General features: G+C 41.6%; 1 protein-coding gene across 3 annotated transcripts in view; it reads right to left on the reverse strand.

Annotated features, from left to right (window-relative positions):
* Window positions 1-18,206, reverse strand: part of LOC117403239 (brefeldin A-inhibited guanine nucleotide-exchange protein 3-like) — a 102,690-nt gene that overhangs the window by 22,253 nt on the left and 62,231 nt on the right. For 2 of the 3 annotated variants that reach the window (XM_059024374.1, XM_059024376.1), the window contains 9 exons: window positions 16,836-16,946; window positions 15,874-16,024; window positions 14,990-15,280; window positions 12,632-12,765; window positions 10,222-10,367; window positions 8,568-8,747; window positions 3,224-3,365; window positions 2,381-2,503; window positions 1,112-1,215 (listed from right to left, as the gene is read on the reverse strand). In XM_059024374.1, the coding sequence (XP_058880357.1) occupies window positions 1,112-1,215; window positions 2,381-2,503; window positions 3,224-3,365; window positions 8,568-8,747; window positions 10,222-10,367; window positions 12,632-12,765; window positions 14,990-15,280; window positions 15,874-16,024; window positions 16,836-16,946 (1,382 nt within the window). The remainder of the gene's footprint in view (window positions 1-1,111; window positions 1,216-2,380; window positions 2,504-3,223; window positions 3,366-8,567; window positions 8,748-10,221; window positions 10,368-12,631; window positions 12,766-14,989; window positions 15,281-15,873; window positions 16,025-16,835; window positions 16,947-18,206) is intronic. The other variant, XM_059024375.1, reaches the window with a different exon arrangement.

Genomic DNA, 18,206 nt, shown 5'->3' on the forward strand with positions numbered 1-18,206 from the left:
GATAACCTCTTCGCAAGTGTGCGCTTGGGGCAAGGGACACACAATTTGCAGAAGCTGAGATTAACCAGTGCCTCCTTGGTATGCTCTGGCCTCAGGCAGGAAGAGCACCTGTCGTGCTTGTCCTCCTTAGGCCGATTGGCCTTGCACGTCTCACAAGAAGGGAATCAAGGCATGATGCAAGGAGCAAGCAATGCAATGTACAGTATAAGGTTGTACCGCTGTTGCCTCTATCTGCTTATATACCAACCCGGGCTGGTCAAGACCCGAATGGGACTGGTTTGGTACCGGTTCGGTAACCTCGGCACTGGGTTGGTACTAGTTTGGTGAACTTAACACTGGGTCGGTACCTGTTCAGTGGCTTCAGTACCGGGTTGGAACCAGGTCGTACCGGTTCGGAATCGGACGGTATTGGGTCGCAGCTACCGGTTGGTTCGGCACCGGGTACCGGTATGGTAACCTCGTCACAGTTTGGAAACAGGTTCAGAGCAGGTTGTTGACCTCGGCGCTGAGTCGGTGACCTCGGTACCAGTTCGGTATGGGTCCACCAGGCCGCCGTCACCACAGGTGGCGAAGTACGGGGATGCCCACCTGTAAAAAGCCACTGGCAAAACCATTCAGTCAGTACCAACACAAGACTGAGGGAAGTCTACTTGTTAAAATGAACTAACAGCCTTCGCAATGGTGATGCTAAAATAGCTGGTCACCAAATTGGCATCGAGATACTATGGTTGTAATTGCAAGCAATCTACTTATCTGAACAAGGCTCTCCGATCAGGTCAGTCTTGAAAGGAAAAATGGCGCAGAGGTCTGTGAGCGCAGTCCTTTTGTGCCCTCAGGGGTGGGCAATGACTGAGTCACAGGATCAAAGAGCAGCTTTGGTAAAAAGTATTCAGGATTCAGGTCTTTAGGAGGAAAATACCCATTCAGTAATGGTTACATTTCGTACTTGAAAGGGAACACCACATTATATTTACAAGGTTGTCAACGGCAACCATGCAAGCATTGCCCTATATAAATTAGCTCCAGACATGTATTTACTATATTGAATGTAACGATTTCTAGATGACAGTTTACAGGACTGGTATGATTATTATTGTTCCTTCACACCTACCTGTGAACACCTCCTTAAGTAGTCTAGGGCAGGAAGGCACAAATCTGTAGAACTGTACCCGGAGCCATGAACACAGTCTCCAATCTCCTTACAGTCCACTTCTCCTGGGAGCACATTGTAGCATTATACTTCACACAAAACTTTAAATCATGGGTTATCTTAAACAAACTTAGGTATTCACTAAGCTGTAGTCCACAAAAGTCTAATAGTTGTATGAATATATATGGATTAACAAGTAGCAGCGAATAGGGAATATTTACACGTGGCCAGCATTAGTGAACACAAACTTAAGGGGAACCAGTTGATGCTGCTCCATTATTTCATTGATGCCATGCAGTGGTGGCTGGTCCAGCACAGGTACAGTAGTCTGCTAGAATTGAAGAAGGCAACTTTATTAAATGAAGCTGAGATGTGCAATTCGAACTGAACCATGGCACTTAAATTGAATCTAATTAAAATTGGGTTGCAGGTTTCATCTGGGCTGTAATATAACTGCATGTCTATAATTACACGTACATAGCACTATATTTACATGGTTTTGGTTGCGTTTGTTCTGTTGCGGCATAGCAGATTAATGGTGACTTGTGCTCCGACTGGCTGAAACGGCCTTGTCCATTGTATAACAAATAATATTTATTACACCAAAATAGACTTCAAATAACTCATTAGTTAAAGGTTTGTGAAAAGGACCCTATAGTGCACTTCAACTACATCCACAAAGTGGAGTGCAGAGTGTATGTGTCAATACTATTATTCAACACAGATATACGTTTTAAAGCTGCTAAGAGGAGTTATTTGGTGTAGACCAATCCAACTAAACAGCTCTGCTTTGCAATGACCCCACAGTTCATACCACTTTGGATACAAATTTCGAGAAAACCTCCAATATGTACTTTGGTGTAATTGGGGTGTCCTCCCTGCTGAGGTACTCAAATGGCACCTCTAACATACATTATGTAATATACATGGTGATTCTTAAGTCACTGGACAAATTAGACAAACACTTTTATTACATGGATAAAAACAGAACCCCTTACGTAACTCCTCGCAGAACAATTTAAACACCTTTCAGGCTTATGCCAAATTGGTGCAGTCCTGCTCTCTCATGGTAGCCCAACACTAACAGGGTCCTTCATTTGTAAGCTCTTCTCTCCATACATTATATTCACATTGCCTAAACTCATGTTTTATTTGTTTTTTTTACTTAAAAAGACCTGGAGACCATGGGCTCACTTTCAGGGCCTCCTGAAAATCAACAAAGCAACTTACCTAGCCCCTTGACAAACTTCATAAGGCACATAATGTAATCGGTGGCAGCATTGGCAAAAACTTGAATATTGTCGGTACTGATAAACGCTTCAAAGACATCAAACACAGGAGCTTGGCATTTTCCTGGAAAACAAAAAGAAAAGAAAAATAAGGGTTTTAATGACCAGTTCTGTAACAAGACATCATGTTTATGGCTGTTGAAGGGTAACTAACATTGGCAAAGTGAATTAGTGAAGGGTACATTTACAGTACAATTCAGTCAACATGGTCTAGCCATGAAATAAGCACTGTATTTATTCTTCATTAAATGACTCATTCTGAGGGAATATATTCAATAATCTAACCCAATCAACACTGTGTATTCAGTCTCACTTCCATAAAATGAATGAAGTAAACCTGTATGTTTATGTGTATTATGATTTGAAACTGTTAGTTACGTGGCTGCTCTCACACATTGTTTCTTCATTGGTATATAGAAATGTAAAACTGAACACACAGCACCAACTGGTATACAGATTAAAGATTATAAAATAAAATTTGAAACACAAATTGTGAATGTTATGAAGTCTATTTGTGAACATAAGTAAAAGCACAGTAAAGCAGGGTTCTACTTTCGAGCAAAGCACTCAAGCAACTATTATGCATCCATGGAACAGTAAGCTACTCCTCCACCTAACAATCATTTTATGGGAAATGCCCCAAGAACACCACCTTCATATAGGAGTCTTTAACCAGGAAACTATAACCGCTTTAACAATACATAATCCTGTGCTTCCTAATGTACTGTACTACGAACAATGAGCAGAGATGAAGATGATAGCCGCCTCGTTTTGAGTTTATTACCCATGGAATATTCGCCAACCAGGTAGTCTTTGACATCGGTCTTATTACTATGCACTGTCCTCAGTGCACTGAAGAGAGGCCTCCAGCCAGACTGGATCTGTGGGGAGCACACTTCCACCAGCTGGCCTATGGAGGTGATCACCTGAGGGGCAAAAAACAACACTGAACCACTGCCTCACTGCAATATGCTTTAATACACTGCAGTCATTTAGCTTTTACCACAAAAAAGCAAAAACAAGTATGTTAGTTTGTACATCCCCTGCCATGTCTATGAGCACAACATCAGAGCTTTGGATTTACCCATGGTAAAAGCATAGCAAAGTGTAATAAAGCAAAGTGAAAGTATAGATAAGCATTGTAAAGAACAGCGAGGTATGGTAAAGCATATTAATAAACATGGCAAATCAGGGTAAATGATGGTAAATGCACAGTATAACTGTGGGAACGCATGGCAAAACTGCACGAAAAAAACAGCGTGGTAAACTAGTAAACTAGATAGTACCATGGAAAATATCAACCAACAAGATAATGTCTCAAAATTCTGATATTTTTAATAACACTTCCGATTGTTACATAGGTTTCAAATGTCCAGCTGTGTTTTTAATTTTAAAACATGATATATGTTAGTAAAATCTGTGTTTGCAAACCAGGCTTTCAGTTACTGTTATCTTGCTGGGTATTTTCACCTGGAAGGTGAAATTGTCCCAATTATTTCAATGGCTTTTTTCCTGCCCTAACCAACCAGCTGCTTCCCCTATTTACTGACATGATTTGAAACAGTGCTTTGATCCGATTTCCATTACACGAGAGTAGATGTTAAAACTTCATGCTGATTTGAACTCGGCTCTCGCCAAGATAAGCACCAACTAAGACGTAGCTTTACAGTAAACTAATGTGATCCATATGTGTCTCCCTCCATTTACGTTTCCTTCCATATGATGATGTAGATATCCTTCTGTCTGGTGTTAATGGCTGAAGTGTAATGCTGGCTCCAGGGATCAGCTTATTTTGCCTCCCTGGCGCATCAGCACACACAACGGCTGCGATGCTGGCTCCGGGGATCAACCAAAGTGCGGCCTCCCCAGCGCATCAGCATGACAACCGTCTGGATTGAGCTAAGTAGGGTACATCTCTGGGGTTTTCAAGTGGGCACCTTCCATCCTCAGTGTTTCGTCGACTAGCCCACGACACCTCAAGAGGGCTCGACGGTGATTCTGGCGTCCCAGCATCACCCCCCTCCGTCCCCCACTCAACTCAGCCCAGCTTACTTACCTGTCCCCAGCCAGAATCTTTCCGTCTCAACCACAGCCAGTTGCTGCTCCTCTCTGCTGCTTCAGATAAGTTCTTCACTGTGCGACGCAACTCTTGGCCACTGAATCCGACGTCTCTGAGAAACCGGGTTGTAGAGTGTGCCACAAATCCTCGACAACCCACTTCCACTGGGTAAACCCGAACTCTCCATCCTCGCTGTTCCGCTTCAGTGGCTAGTTGAGCATACCGCAGTTTCTTCCTCTCATACGCCTCATCTACAGCATCCTCCCATGGCACTGTTAACTCTACCAGGTGAACAAGGCGTGCTGATCCAGACCACAAGACAATATCTGGTCGAAGGTTAGTGGTGGCAATCTCAGGTGGAAAAATAAGCCGTTGACCAACATCTGCCAGCATTTTCCAGTCTCTAGCAGCTTCCAGTTGTCCTGGGCGAGGATTGGTTTTAACACCTTTTCTTGGTGGTTGCTCTCCTGGGCGGAGGAATGTTGTCTTTTGTGTGTAATGTTTTGATGGAACAGGTGGCAACTTATTGGTCATGTTACGCTTGTCTTCCAATGCTAAGGCCAAACATCGCAGCACCTGGTCATGGCGCCAAGTAAACCGTCCTTGGCTAAGAGCCACCTTACATCCTGTCAAAATGTGCCTTAATGTTGCAGGTGATGAACACAAAGGACATGAGGGATCCTCTCCTACCCAGAGGTTTAGGTTCTGTGGTGATGGGAGAACATCATATGTTGACCTGATGAGGAAACTGATCCTGCTCTGTTCCATTGACCATAGGTCTTGCCAGCCAATCTTGCGTTGTTCCACACTCTCCCATCTCATCCATTCTCCCTGTTTGGCCTGGGAAATGGCCTTTATACACCTCATCCTCTCCTCCTGCTTTTGCACCTCGTTGACTACCATCTTCCTCCTTTGAGCTGGGGCCGCCTTGTGCCATGTAGGAGGAGTTGAACTGAAACCAAGACCCCCTCTTCCATGCTGAACTTGCCCCATGATATCACCAATTCGAAGGGCAGCCTTTGCATCTTCCACAGCTTTCTTTGCCGCCCACTTTCTTCCAGTTTTCAACACAGGTGCTGCCTCCCTTACGCATTTATCGCGTGACTCTACTAATGTCATTTCCAGTCTGACCTTGGCGCACTTAAACTCCTCGGTTAGAGCAGAGACTGGTAGCTGCAGTATTCCTTTACCATAAAGTCCCACTCTGCTGAGGCAGCGTGGAACTCCCAACCATTTCCTGATGTATGAACTGATTAAAGCTTCCAGCTTCTCTACTGTTGTCAAAGAAACCTCGTACACAGTCAGTGGCCACAGCAACCTCGGCAGTAGACCAAACTGAAAGCACCAGAGTTTTAGTTTACCTGGTAGAGCGCAGCTGTCTATGCTCTTCAACCCTTCCACTGCTTGTTGTCTAACTTCTCCCACACGAACTGTGTCCTTTAGATCCCCGTCGTACCATCTCCCAAGACTCTTCACTGGCTTCTCAGACACTGTTGGTATTGCCTCACCATTAATGAAGAATGTTTTATCTACTACTTTGCCTTTAATTATAGAGATGCTCCTTGATTTAGTGGGCTTGAATTGCATTCGTGCCCATTCAATGTTATTGGTTAATTTGCCCAATAATCGATTAGTGCAGGCTACTGTTGTAGTCATGGTTGTCATGTCATCCATGTATGCTCGAATTGGTGGTAGTCGCATTCCAGAAGCCAAGCGCTCTCCTCCTACTACCCATTTTGATGCCCTAATGATTACTTCCATTGCCATGGTAAAAGCCAGTGGAGAAATGGTGCATCCTGCCATTATTCCAACCTCTAGGCATTGCCATGTAGTGCTGAATTCTGAAGTTGAAAAACTGAATTGCAAATCTCCAAAATAGGCTTTCACTAAATTTGTTATTGTCATCGGTACACTGAAAAAATCAAATGCTGCCCAAAGTAGTTCATGTGGCACTGAACCATATGCATTAGCCAAATCCAGGAATGTCACATGGAGCTCCTTCCTCTCCTTTTTAGCTGATTGAATTTGTTGCCAGATCACATTGATGTGTTCTAAGCAACCTGGGAAACCTGGAATGCCCGCTTTTTGTATTGAAGTGTCAATGAAGCAGTTCTTTAATAGGTAAGCTGACAATCTCTGAGCAATAATGCTGAAGAAAATCTTGCCTTCTACGTTTAATAGGGAAATGGGACGAAACTGACTGATGCTTGTAGAATCTTTTTCTTTAGGTATAAAGACTCCACCTGCTCGGCGCCAAGCTCTTGGTACAACCTGTTTTTCCCATGCCACTTTCATCAATTTCCACAGAATTCGTAGAACTCCTGAAGCACTCTTGTACACTCTGTACGGAACTCCATTAGGCCCTGGAGATGATGAAGCCCTTGCTTTTTTCACAGCTTGCTCTATTTCTTTCCACTTAGGTGCACAGTCCTCCATTTGGTATTCTGGTGGATTGATAGGTGGGATGTCTGACGGAACTGACATAGGCTCCTGCCTTTTTGAATCTGTATGTGTTTCCTCCAAATATCTCTCCAGCTCAACCTTAGATGCTTTTAGTGTGCCATTCTTCTCACTGGTGAATAACTTCTTTACAAATTTGAATGGGTCTTTATAAAAGTTCGCTCTCGCACGCTCCTTCTTTTTGTAGCGTTTCCGTAGGCGCTCAGCTCTGCGCAATGTTGCAAGCTTATCTTTTATGACCCTTTGTAAGAGATTGAGTCCCTCCTTCTGACTTTGTTCTGCTCTTCTCCATTGGTTCCTCAGCTGTCTCCTTTCTCTAACTAAGCGTTCAATCTCCTGCTGCCGTCTAGACTTTCCAGGAATAGTTTGTACTTTTTCCTTCCTTTTTTTAACTCCAAACCTCTCACTTCCATATGCGTAGATGATGTCCCCAAATTTATCCAGCTTCTTTTCAACTGTTCCACTTAATCTTTCCAATGCAACGCAGAGATCTGTGTTTACTGTGTCCCATGCAGTTTTCTCACAAGCTCTTGGCCATTTAACTCCAGGCTTGTGCCCGTTGAGGTTCTTTTCTCTCTTATGCTGGTTTGTCTGACCGGGTTCACAAGGATCATTAGGTTCATCACTAACTGTGTCCATGCAAGTCCTCCTCACATCTATGACAGGGGTGCTGATATCCTGCGAACTGTGGTTTGCTTCCTGTCGCTGGATTTCATTCGACTGACTTGACTGACTTCGTAAGAAGTACTGATCAATGCGAGGCCCTTGTCCCTTCTCCCTCAAGCATTTCATTCTCCCTTGATGAATCTTCAAACCCCTGACCGTTGTCACCTTGCTCCAGCCGCAGACACAAACCTGGAGTTCCATGTCTTTGTTAACTGCAGATCTTGAACTAGTCTTTTGTGAAGTACTCTCCATACTCATATCCGTTTCCGTTCCTAAGTCGTTAACCGTGTTGTCCAACGTTGAGTCATCTTCCGCCCCCGCTCTCGCAGACTCTAGGGGTATTTTTCTCTTTAATTTCTTAGAAGCCTTGGGCGGGTGTCTCCAGCATCCTGTAAACACAGAGCTGGATACTGCCGACAAGGGTAGCTAACCCTTACCAGCCCCAGTGGGGTCTCTTTCCTCCTGTCAGCTGTCTCTCCAGGCTGTCACAAGGTCTTTCCCTTGTTGCCAGGGAAATGACCTGAAGACCAGTTAGTTGAAATAACTAAATAATAATAACAATAACAACAATAACAATAACAATAATAATAATAATAATAATAATAATGTTTGCTATAACACAGGTTTCTTTCTAAACAGCACATCTGAGACCTGCCGTACAGTGTGTAGCTAATTAAAGTGCAAAATGGTACTATTTATGGAATTATTGTGTTAGCTACAATAAATTTAAAGTTTTGTAAATAGGGCCCATTGTATTTCAAATAAATAATTTTTACTTCTGGTTGCCTTAATCATCTCTCTGATGCAGTGGACAGGCTTTCCTAGCAAGGGCTAATAAACAGCCAACAGTTCCGAAACCCCTGTAAGAAGAGTGCTGGGCTGTGCAGAATCTGTTGAGGCCTAGTGATGGCACTGACTCCTCATGTGGAAGTGCAGAATGTACCTGATCCTGGACATCCTCGTCGCACAGCTCCAGCTGCATGATGTGCTCAAAGGGGCGGAACAGGGCCTCGTTGAAATGGAAATGAGGCAGCTCCCTCCAGGTAGACAGGACCTCTGTGAGGACATCATGAATGAAGGAAATGGCCTTTTGGGAAACGTGTCTCTCCTTGTGGCAAGCGGCCTTGAAGCAAGAAAAAGAGGAAACGCTGAACAACTTCCCACCAAAGAGGTTACTCCAAGATAGACCTGCATTTTCCTCTATAGGCATTCCTATAAAATCTGTACCAACAACCCGGAGTGCATATATAAATGGTGTGTTTAGTTTATATAGACAATGTATTGCATGCAAATGTATTACAGCAAATCAACATTTTTTTAGTGTGACCTACTCAAGTCCTGTGTCATACGATTTAGTAAATGGTATAGCTGCAATCAGACCACATGCTCTACAGCAGTGGTTTTCAACCTTTTCATCTCAAGTACCAGTGTTTCCAGCAGGGACCACCAAGTGTATCAGTAATGTGCAATCTTTTTTTTTTTTTTTTTTTTTTTTTTAGAAATTTAGTAGTCGCCAGTTATTTTTTTTAATTATTATTTTCTCCCAATTTAGAATATCCATTTACTATTTAAGCTCGGCTCACAGCAACCACCCCTGCGCTGATTCGGGAACGGCGAAGACGAACACACGCTGTCCTCTGAATCGTGTGCCGTCAGCCAACCGCTTCTTTACACTCTGCAGACTCACCATACAGCCACCTTGGAGCTACAGCGCTGGAGGACAACGCAGCTCTGGGCAGCTTACAGGCAAGCCCGCAGGTGCCCGGTCAGACTACAGGGGTCGCTGGTGCGCAGTGCACATTTTGCTAATGGCACGTGTGCAACACACACACCTTAAGTGTATTTTAATTGTGGTTTTTTGCTTCTCTTGTTCTACATTTCTTAAATGCAACTGCTCATTTTAAGCTACATTTTTACACAACAGTACTTGCACATGTTTGGTAACCAGCGCATCTGTTGCAAGAAACTGATGTTCTCGTATTCTGCTGGTGTTATACAGTACCTCTCTGCACTTACAAGCATTTGTATTCGATCACATTGTTACCATCCTTCTTGCACTTCAGTTTATTACAACATGTGATATGCATTTTTTTTTTTATACATACCAACATCATAGCGCATTCATAAATATTGACATATGCTTTTAAAGGGAGATGCAGCATTTTCGTGCCCTAACCCCGAAAAAAGGGTTGTCAAAACTTTTTGTTTTCGCATTTGCAACCATTTCAGTCACAGTCTGTATCATAATTTCTTATTTCTGTTATTCAGTGGTACAAACAGATTGATACATTACGACTGAGGGAGTTATTGTGGTTGAGGAATCATATCGTCATAAAGAAGAACTGCTGCTGTGTACCAGTTGCAAGCCTGTCACGTACCAGTACTGGTACGCGTATCACAGGTTGAAAACCACTGATCTACAGCACAGAAAGGGATTTAGATACAGTGCTGTAAACACAGCAGTGCAGCGACTATGTGGGGCAGTTTTAATGGTTTTTTTTATTGTGCTCATCATAAAAAAGTTAACTCTGAGCTTCTGTGGCATTACATTAGAAACGGTTTAGCTGTTGGACCATCAATGTGCCTTGTTCTGTTACCTCCACCAGGTGAGGAGCCACCACACTCCAGGCCCTCATCATGTGCAGCAGTGGGCGTGACTTGCTCCTAACAATACGCAACATCACGTCCCCCAGGCGGAAGAGGTGTAGCGCACTGGCGCGGTCTTGAGTTGACTTGGCTTTCCCTGGAAATAAATAAATAAATGCATGTAGACGTCCTAAATAAAATGTGCTGGGAATAAATATCTCTTTGTAGTATTTTATATAGGAAAATGATTTACATACATGGATACATTTATGGGTGGGAGGGGTGCAAAAAATTCCCCCACTGAATCTATATACGTCTATAAGATCAGTATCTTGGATTTTGCAAGGTGTCTTAAGCCCCTTTCGCACTGGCATGCTCTACCCGGGTCAGAACCTACCCGGGTCAGGACCCGGTGTCATGCGGGTCGGCTACGCGATTTCACACTGCTTTTGATAAAGCAGGGTTGACCTGGGTGACAGATGTAAGTAAACAATGCGCGTATCAATGCCCTGGAAGCAGCTTGTTACAGACGCTTCCATCCAAGCTTCTCTGGATTGAACTGTCGGCCCAAATGCTGATTAGAGCAAATGTTTTTTTAATCCCCGCTGCAATCTGGCTCATGGGGTCTCAATCAACAAAAATATGGCTAAACAGAATAAACAGAAATGTTCCTCGTGGAGGTGAAACCTTCACGCAGGCGTGGCTGCTTGTTATTTCGTCATCTCATGAACGGCTGTCATGCATTTTGTCTCACTCAACCCAGATCAAAGTGGGTCGCTGCGACCCTGGTCAACCCAGGTACATGGTTTCACACTACGCAGGTAGCCAGAACCCGGGTCGTGACCATGGTTGGACTGCCAGTGTGAAAGGGGCTTTATTTCAGTATTTCCAGCACTCCAGTAGGCAACTTAAAGAACAACTTGGTACAGGTATAAAATACCACAGTTCTATTAACTAATGTTGTATTCTTATTGCTTAGAATCGATCTGTAGAACATTTTCTATTTCAGTCATCACACCCTGGTGTCTTTTTAAAATCAGTAAAAGTACCAGTGGCCTTTATAGAGCACTCAAAAGTCTCCTCTCTAAAATACTGCTAGTACACATTTGATACAGTTTTTTTTACTAAAATAGCATAATAATGAAACTATGGCTTTGATGTAAGTTTAACCATAGACCCTGTATAGAACTAAAAATCAGCAATAGTTAGGGATTTTGTAAAAAAAAAAATGAAGTCTGCTTGTTTTGGTATCCTTTAAGTAATTGCAGCTAACAAAATAATTTTATAAATCTTATCTGTTTTGCACTTCCATTAGCTTAATAGGTCTCAAATGAGCAGCTTTGAAAGAAACACATGTTATAGTACTGTGATGAGTCAATGGGGTTTCGGTCTGTAATTCAGCCTCCTGGCAGTAGAAGGCACCGAGCTAACTCGGGACTTCCCTTACCAAGATCACGTGACCGTGACAGAAGTCTCCTTTACGAGGGGCGTCACCTTGGTGAGGGGTGGAAGTGCGAGTATGTAAATCCCGGTCACTCGAGTCAAGTGAGTTGTAAGGACACTTGTCAGTTTGGGATTGGTGTTCCACTGACTACAGGGGCGGGGCTTTGCATACAAAAGGGTACGCGCTACTGTGTGCCAGGTTGGTCTTTGAAATACAGGCGGGGTTACAAGGCTGAAGGGAGTAAGAAAGGAATGCTTGTGCCATAGCTGGAATGTGTGGTATCTGTTTTGTTAAACTTTTTGGTTTTCTTTTTATGTACAGTGGCCAATCCACAGAGGATTGAGAAGGTGAAAGATGCACGGATTCGTACACAGAATATAATTTTTGTTTGATCCAGCACTCCCTCCCTTACGGCAGTTACTTTTTTTTATTTTTCCATGTAACCCTTTTTTTGTTTCACGTATTTTTGTCTGGAAATTCCATTATTTACTCACACGCCTCACAAGTACACATGTATTTTCATTTTAAATATATCTGGTAATACTTTAGATTAAAGGTTCCTATACCTTATTCTAGGGTTGTCTGTTTGCATTTGCACTTCCCAGGTCATTTAACCTCAGCAGTGTCTTCTGGTTCAAAGCATGTTGCAAGATGAAAGCATATCAGTCAATAGGGGAAGCAACTGGTTGGTTAATGACAGGAAAGAAGCCATTAAAAGGGGAGGAGAATTTCCACCTCCCAGTGAAATGACCAAGCAAGTGCAACACTAACTGAAATCATGACTTGCAAACTGAGATTTCTTTAACCAATTGTAGTACCATATATCATAAAAATACAAGTTAACTACAACATGTGTTTCTTTCAAAACTGGACATTTCAGACTTACCCAAGGACTGGAAGTGCACAACAAGTAAGAGTTCTGGCATTGTTAGCTGCAATCACTGTAAGGGAGGAGAGGTATTTTATTGCAGTAATACCTGGCATAGCCAAGGAGTAGGCACCCATTTCTGTCACTGAATTAAAGAGCTGGGACTGGGATGCTTTTCTCAGCTGATGGAGAAATCCTACCAAGGCAGACAGGTTTAGTTTGTTAGCAGCATCTTCGAATAACCTAACAGAGGGAAAAAAAAGAGGAACAAGGACATGGATCAGTGCGAGTCTAGGCTAAACCCTTCATATTCCTGAAAGCAGTTTAAAATGAAAGCTGCAGTAGTTTAGAGCATTATGAGATTTTAGCTTTGAACACTGCCTTAAATGCCCCATGTGGTTTTATCAACTTCTTTGAAAAATAAAGGCTAGGGCCGACAGTTAACAAGATCACATAGGGTGAACAACAAATAACTCACTGGTCTGTACATGAGTGCAGCTGATCTTGTTTTGTAATTTTAACAAAGTACCATATGTATCTCATCCTTAAGCTGCTACTTTAATGTCAATCTGGAACTTCTGTTATAAGCAGCGCTCCAGATTTTTAGTCTGGGAGTAACCCTCTAACATTAACACATAAAGTAATATGTATTTTCAGGGGGTAAAATGCAACATTACCTTGAAGTCATGAGTAAGCTCGATAAATACTTTAATGGTAATGGGGTAGGCATTAAAAAAGAGCCTTCCATTTTACCTGCAGTGTTACTTTGAACTAGTATACAACCATGCATGTGTTATACAAAGATATTTATTTATAAGGTTATTTATCAGTGCATTTTTTTACTTATTACTTATATTTTAACATTAAATTAATAAACTCACTGAAGAAGTTAAAACTTCAATATAAAGCCATACAGATAAATACAATAAGGAAAAGCATTACTAAGTTATAAAACAGTTAATTTAATATTATAGGCATCTTTTTTTTAGTGGTTGCCTCCGACGGTTCCAGTTGGATTTGCAGCTGGACAGGTGTCTTGGCTTACCTGTGTAGCTTCAAATTTTTCTTATTATTTTACTGTGATTGGCTGCAAAGACAACAGGGCTAGCCAGAGATTGGATAATGCTTGTCGGATTGGTTTCTTGTGTACAGTTTCCTAATAACTATATGGGAGATATAGTTGTTACTGGAAGTTTTAGGGGAGGCGGGAGGGGAGGCAGACAAGCTGTGCAGCAAAATTGCTTTGCTTATTCTTAAGCATTACATTTAAATTTAGTGTGTATCTCAGTTTGTTTAACGTGTAAAAACGGTACGCAGCTTATCTGGACTGCTGGTTATAAGGTAAAAAAATGTGATACATCATTGAGCATACTTGTAAAGTGTCTTCTGACAACCCATACAAATAATTATGAATCGTAGTCAAAGTTGCAATATTATTCACTACATCATAAGCATTGCTTATAACTGTGAAGAGATGTGTTTGTCATGTTAATCAAAGTAAGGGTGATAATTGATGCTAACTGCTTAGACCTGCTTATGCATGTGGAGAGTGAAAATAAAGAGATTGAAGAATCTGTTGTACCATTTGGTAATTGAAGCCAACAAAATATTTCTATAAATGCTCTCCGCCATGCACATCCATTCATTATATAGGTCTCAAATGTGGAGTTTTGAAAGAAACATGTATTTTAATTTCAAAACCTAATATCCGGTACTACACCAGGTTAAAGACATCACTGATTGAAAGGCATGCTTTTAGACTTGCATTTCCTCGTGTCATTTAACTTGGAGGGTGAAATTGCCACCTCTTCACTGGCTTCTTTCCTGGCATTAACCAATCAACTGCTCCTATTAACTGACATGCCTTCAGCCAGTAATAGGCTTTGACCCAGAAGACCTAAACTAGTGCCAGATGTCCGTTTTTAAAGTGAAACTATGTGTTCGCTATAACATGCTTTTCTTTAAAAACTCTACATTTGAGACCCATAGTATGTAGTGAATGGAAGTGCAAAATGATTTATGGAATTAATTTGTTAGCCATAATTACATTATGGCAAACTATCAGGTATACTATTACCATTTTTTACTGGTTACATTTTAATAAAGTTATAAAGCCATCATTCTGATTGGTTCTTATTGCATTTACACAAATACTGTGTTTATACATTAAGGTGCTTAAGCTAGAATATCTTTATAGTAGTAAGAGCCAGCGCTACTGAGTTAACACAAGGAAACTTGATGGCACTGTGACTTACTACTTTAAAATACATTTTAGTTCATCTAGCATGTGTCTCATCTAATCTGTTTTACATGGCTGGTAACTGGAACTGAAGAGCAGCTTCTGAACTCAGACCGAAGCACCTAAGCTGTAGAATGTAAGTCTTACAGTCCCCACTAGCTGAGTCCCAAGCAGTGAGATAACAGTGCCCTAGCAGCCTGCCCACCAGTTCCCACAGCACCTCTGTACCTGTCAGCCTGTGTGGAGAGCGTGCAGACTGCCTTGGCGGCACTACTCCCACTCAGCAGGCTCCCTCCCTGGAAGTCGAACACTTTGCCCTTGCTAGTCTCCTTCAGCAGATCTTGGATAGACAGAGGCTGGATGACGGGGTGGCTGACTGTCAGGTCCTGCTCCAGACTGTCTTGCCTGAGCTCCAGGGCTATTTCCACAGCCTGCTGAGCTTGCGTGATTGTGACGGCTGGCTGAGAAGAGCCGTCGCTGAAGTGGCTGTGCTCCAGAGTGCTCACATACTCACACACCCTGGGGAACAGAGGGCAGGTGCAAGTCAAGCAGGAAATGAAAATGAATAAAACACGTAGCTGTTGAATGTGGATTCATGTCCAAAATGGTGTCTTGCTAAACTCAATGGGGGAAATTCATGTAGCCCTTTTCTCCAGTGTCAGCATTTTTTTTTTTTTGAAAAGACAAAAAAGACCTTTATGTTACAAAACAATGAATTAGAGAAACTTGGTAAGACATCACATGTATGTTAACTATCTATTCTTCTTGTTCCTTAGAATCACCCTCTACATCACTTTCTGTTTGAGTCATCATATTGTGATGATTTTTTTTTTTTTAAAGCACCAATGTATTTAGAGAAGATACATTTGAGAGCTACTGTATATTGATATAACAGAGGTAATACAGTAAGGTGAAACTCATGTGATGATCTGTCACACTTGTTATATGTGGCTAAGGTTATTTTACAGATTATTCGATACATTTTGAAACCAAAAATATCCTAAAAAGCTGACACATTTTTTCAAGTATCAGACAAAATGATCAGTAATAATAACAAATGGTCCTTGACAAATACAGAGCAGTAATTCTGAAGCAGCTCCGGCAAAGGGCACCTGAAAACGTGTGGCCAGCAGTCCTGGTTGTGGCTACCCATCTCCAGGCCCACGTTCAGAATGGCGTCCATGCAGAGCACATGAGCCGTGTGCAGCCGAACTCCCTGGGGCCTTCCCATCTGCTCCAACTTTTGCTCTACCTTCTGTTTCACTGCACAAAACAAGTGGGAATAACTAGAACTTGAAATCAAATACAATTTTAGGTTTTGAAAAACAGTTAATAGCTTGGGGGAAATCTGTACAAGTACCATATTACTTCCTGTTAGATCCTGCGGTACTTTTTGCAGCAATTTCTTTTTAAAAGGAATGATTATGTTGATATTTTCATTTACAAATCTTGGACTGGAGCTAGCTTCTGTTCTTGTTTTATTTCCATCAAACCCAATTAGCTCTTAATTATTTCTGATATTTCTGTCTAGTCGTTTGTGTTCCCTGCCACAGGAGTTTATTAAAAATGAATTAATTCAATATCATGAAAAGGTAGATGGCTATGAACTACACCTACAGTTTGTAGGTAAAAATGTCAGTATGACATGTATGTACCAACAGACAGACAGACATCCCCCTAAAGTGTTCTACAGAATGTCCTTAGCAATTCTCATCACAATTTGATACCGATAAGTGGTTCTCTAGGTATATGTAAAACAGGAAAATGTGACAACAGGGGAAGATAAATGCATCCCAGGCAACTAAATTATTTTACAACTACCAGTACTGCTATGGTGCATACTGAGGTACACATTTGAGTACAAACCAAATATCAAAACATTAAGCAACTAGGTACTTCAAGGCCCTCAAGTTACATCTTAACAACCATATAAAAGGATGCAATCGTTAAATCAGGTAATTATAAGGGTTACTATAAGAACAGTGGTGCTAGTCTCTACCTGCCTCATCTTGTCAAACTCTTTTAGAGTATGTGGAAATGTATTGCTGCACATGAGGTTCCAACATTCCTTTACCTTGTGATATGGTGTCACTAAACTCAGGGGCTTCTTTGTCATCTTTATCTTCTTGCACGCAGGATGCAGCAGCCATCTGGGCCAGAGTGGAGGCGCAGTTCGCAGCAACACCTGCAGAAAGCCCAGGGATGTAAAAATCATTGGTATTATTCTATCCACAGTGGTTTACTAGCTGGAGGGTGTGGGTGAGCGTGAAGCTTTGCTAGTCATGACACAATCTTGCTCTAGTGCAGTGGTTTTATAAATAAAATAAATAAATAAAACAAAAGCCGTCAAAAGTATGAGTATTGTGATTATTATTTATGTTTACCGCAGCACTTATACTTCTAAAAAAATGTAGAAAGATTGTGCTTCACTGATTAGTATTCAATTATATGAAAACTGTAAAGTTCACAAGCAGCACAGAGCACTTTGAGCAGAGCTCTCCATAGCAGAATCGCCAGTCACCTGCTTCACCTACCCTAATATCAGAGTGGAAATCCTCTCAATTGAAATCACGCATGTGTAGAGGTGGATGATAATTTTTGAAACTGTGCTATACTAACATTTGAGCTACTAAACAAAAATGAAATATTAAAAGTTTTAGAGACAATAGTTTAGAGATAATATATACTGCAATACCGTTTAAAAAAAATAAAGATAATTATTATTCTTTTACTTTCATTTCTGAGTCGTCCTGCATACCCCCTACAACCCTAAGTACCACCCCCAGTGGTACACGTACCCGTTTGAAAACCCCTGCTCTGGTGGGCAGAGCACAACTGATCTTGCAGCTCTTAAACTTCAACCCAGATGGCTTGACTTTCCATTTTCATAGAGGCATATTGAGGTTGATATTCGTCCCTTACTGTATACTATTTTAATTAACCTTTTAATACATACTGCAGATTTCTGAGCTTTTTCCAACGATAAAGAAAATGTAATACTGATAATTTTCCCATCAAATAAACAGTGTTCTGGTTGTTCGGCTATTTCTGTGTTGGAACGCTACAATTACATTGGCATGCATTGGTTCAATGAATTTTACACAGGTTCTTGCTTAAAACCAACCTCTTTGTTTAGGAATGTCCTTTTCCATGTTCTGTAGTGTGCACATATGTTTTAAAATTGCACAGAAGGCATGGAGTGCAACAGCCCCATCTGCTGGTTCAGCACTGTTATAAGAGTGAGTTGCAAAACCATGTATATTTGAAAGTACAGGCAGTAATTGCAAAAAAGTGATTTCATCCCTAATTTTATTTGATTTCTATGTTATTGCCAGGATTTAGTACTGCATAAGCATGTATGGACAAAGTTAGTGAGGCACTGTTAAGTTCTTCACCCACGGTGTACCATAAATAATTATTTTGAGATTTAATTGCTATCAATATT

The sequence above is a fragment of the Acipenser ruthenus genome, chromosome 5, assembly GCF_902713425.1.
Source record: "Acipenser ruthenus chromosome 5, fAciRut3.2 maternal haplotype, whole genome shotgun sequence".
Classification (NCBI taxonomy): domain Eukaryota; kingdom Metazoa; phylum Chordata; class Actinopteri; order Acipenseriformes; family Acipenseridae; genus Acipenser; species Acipenser ruthenus.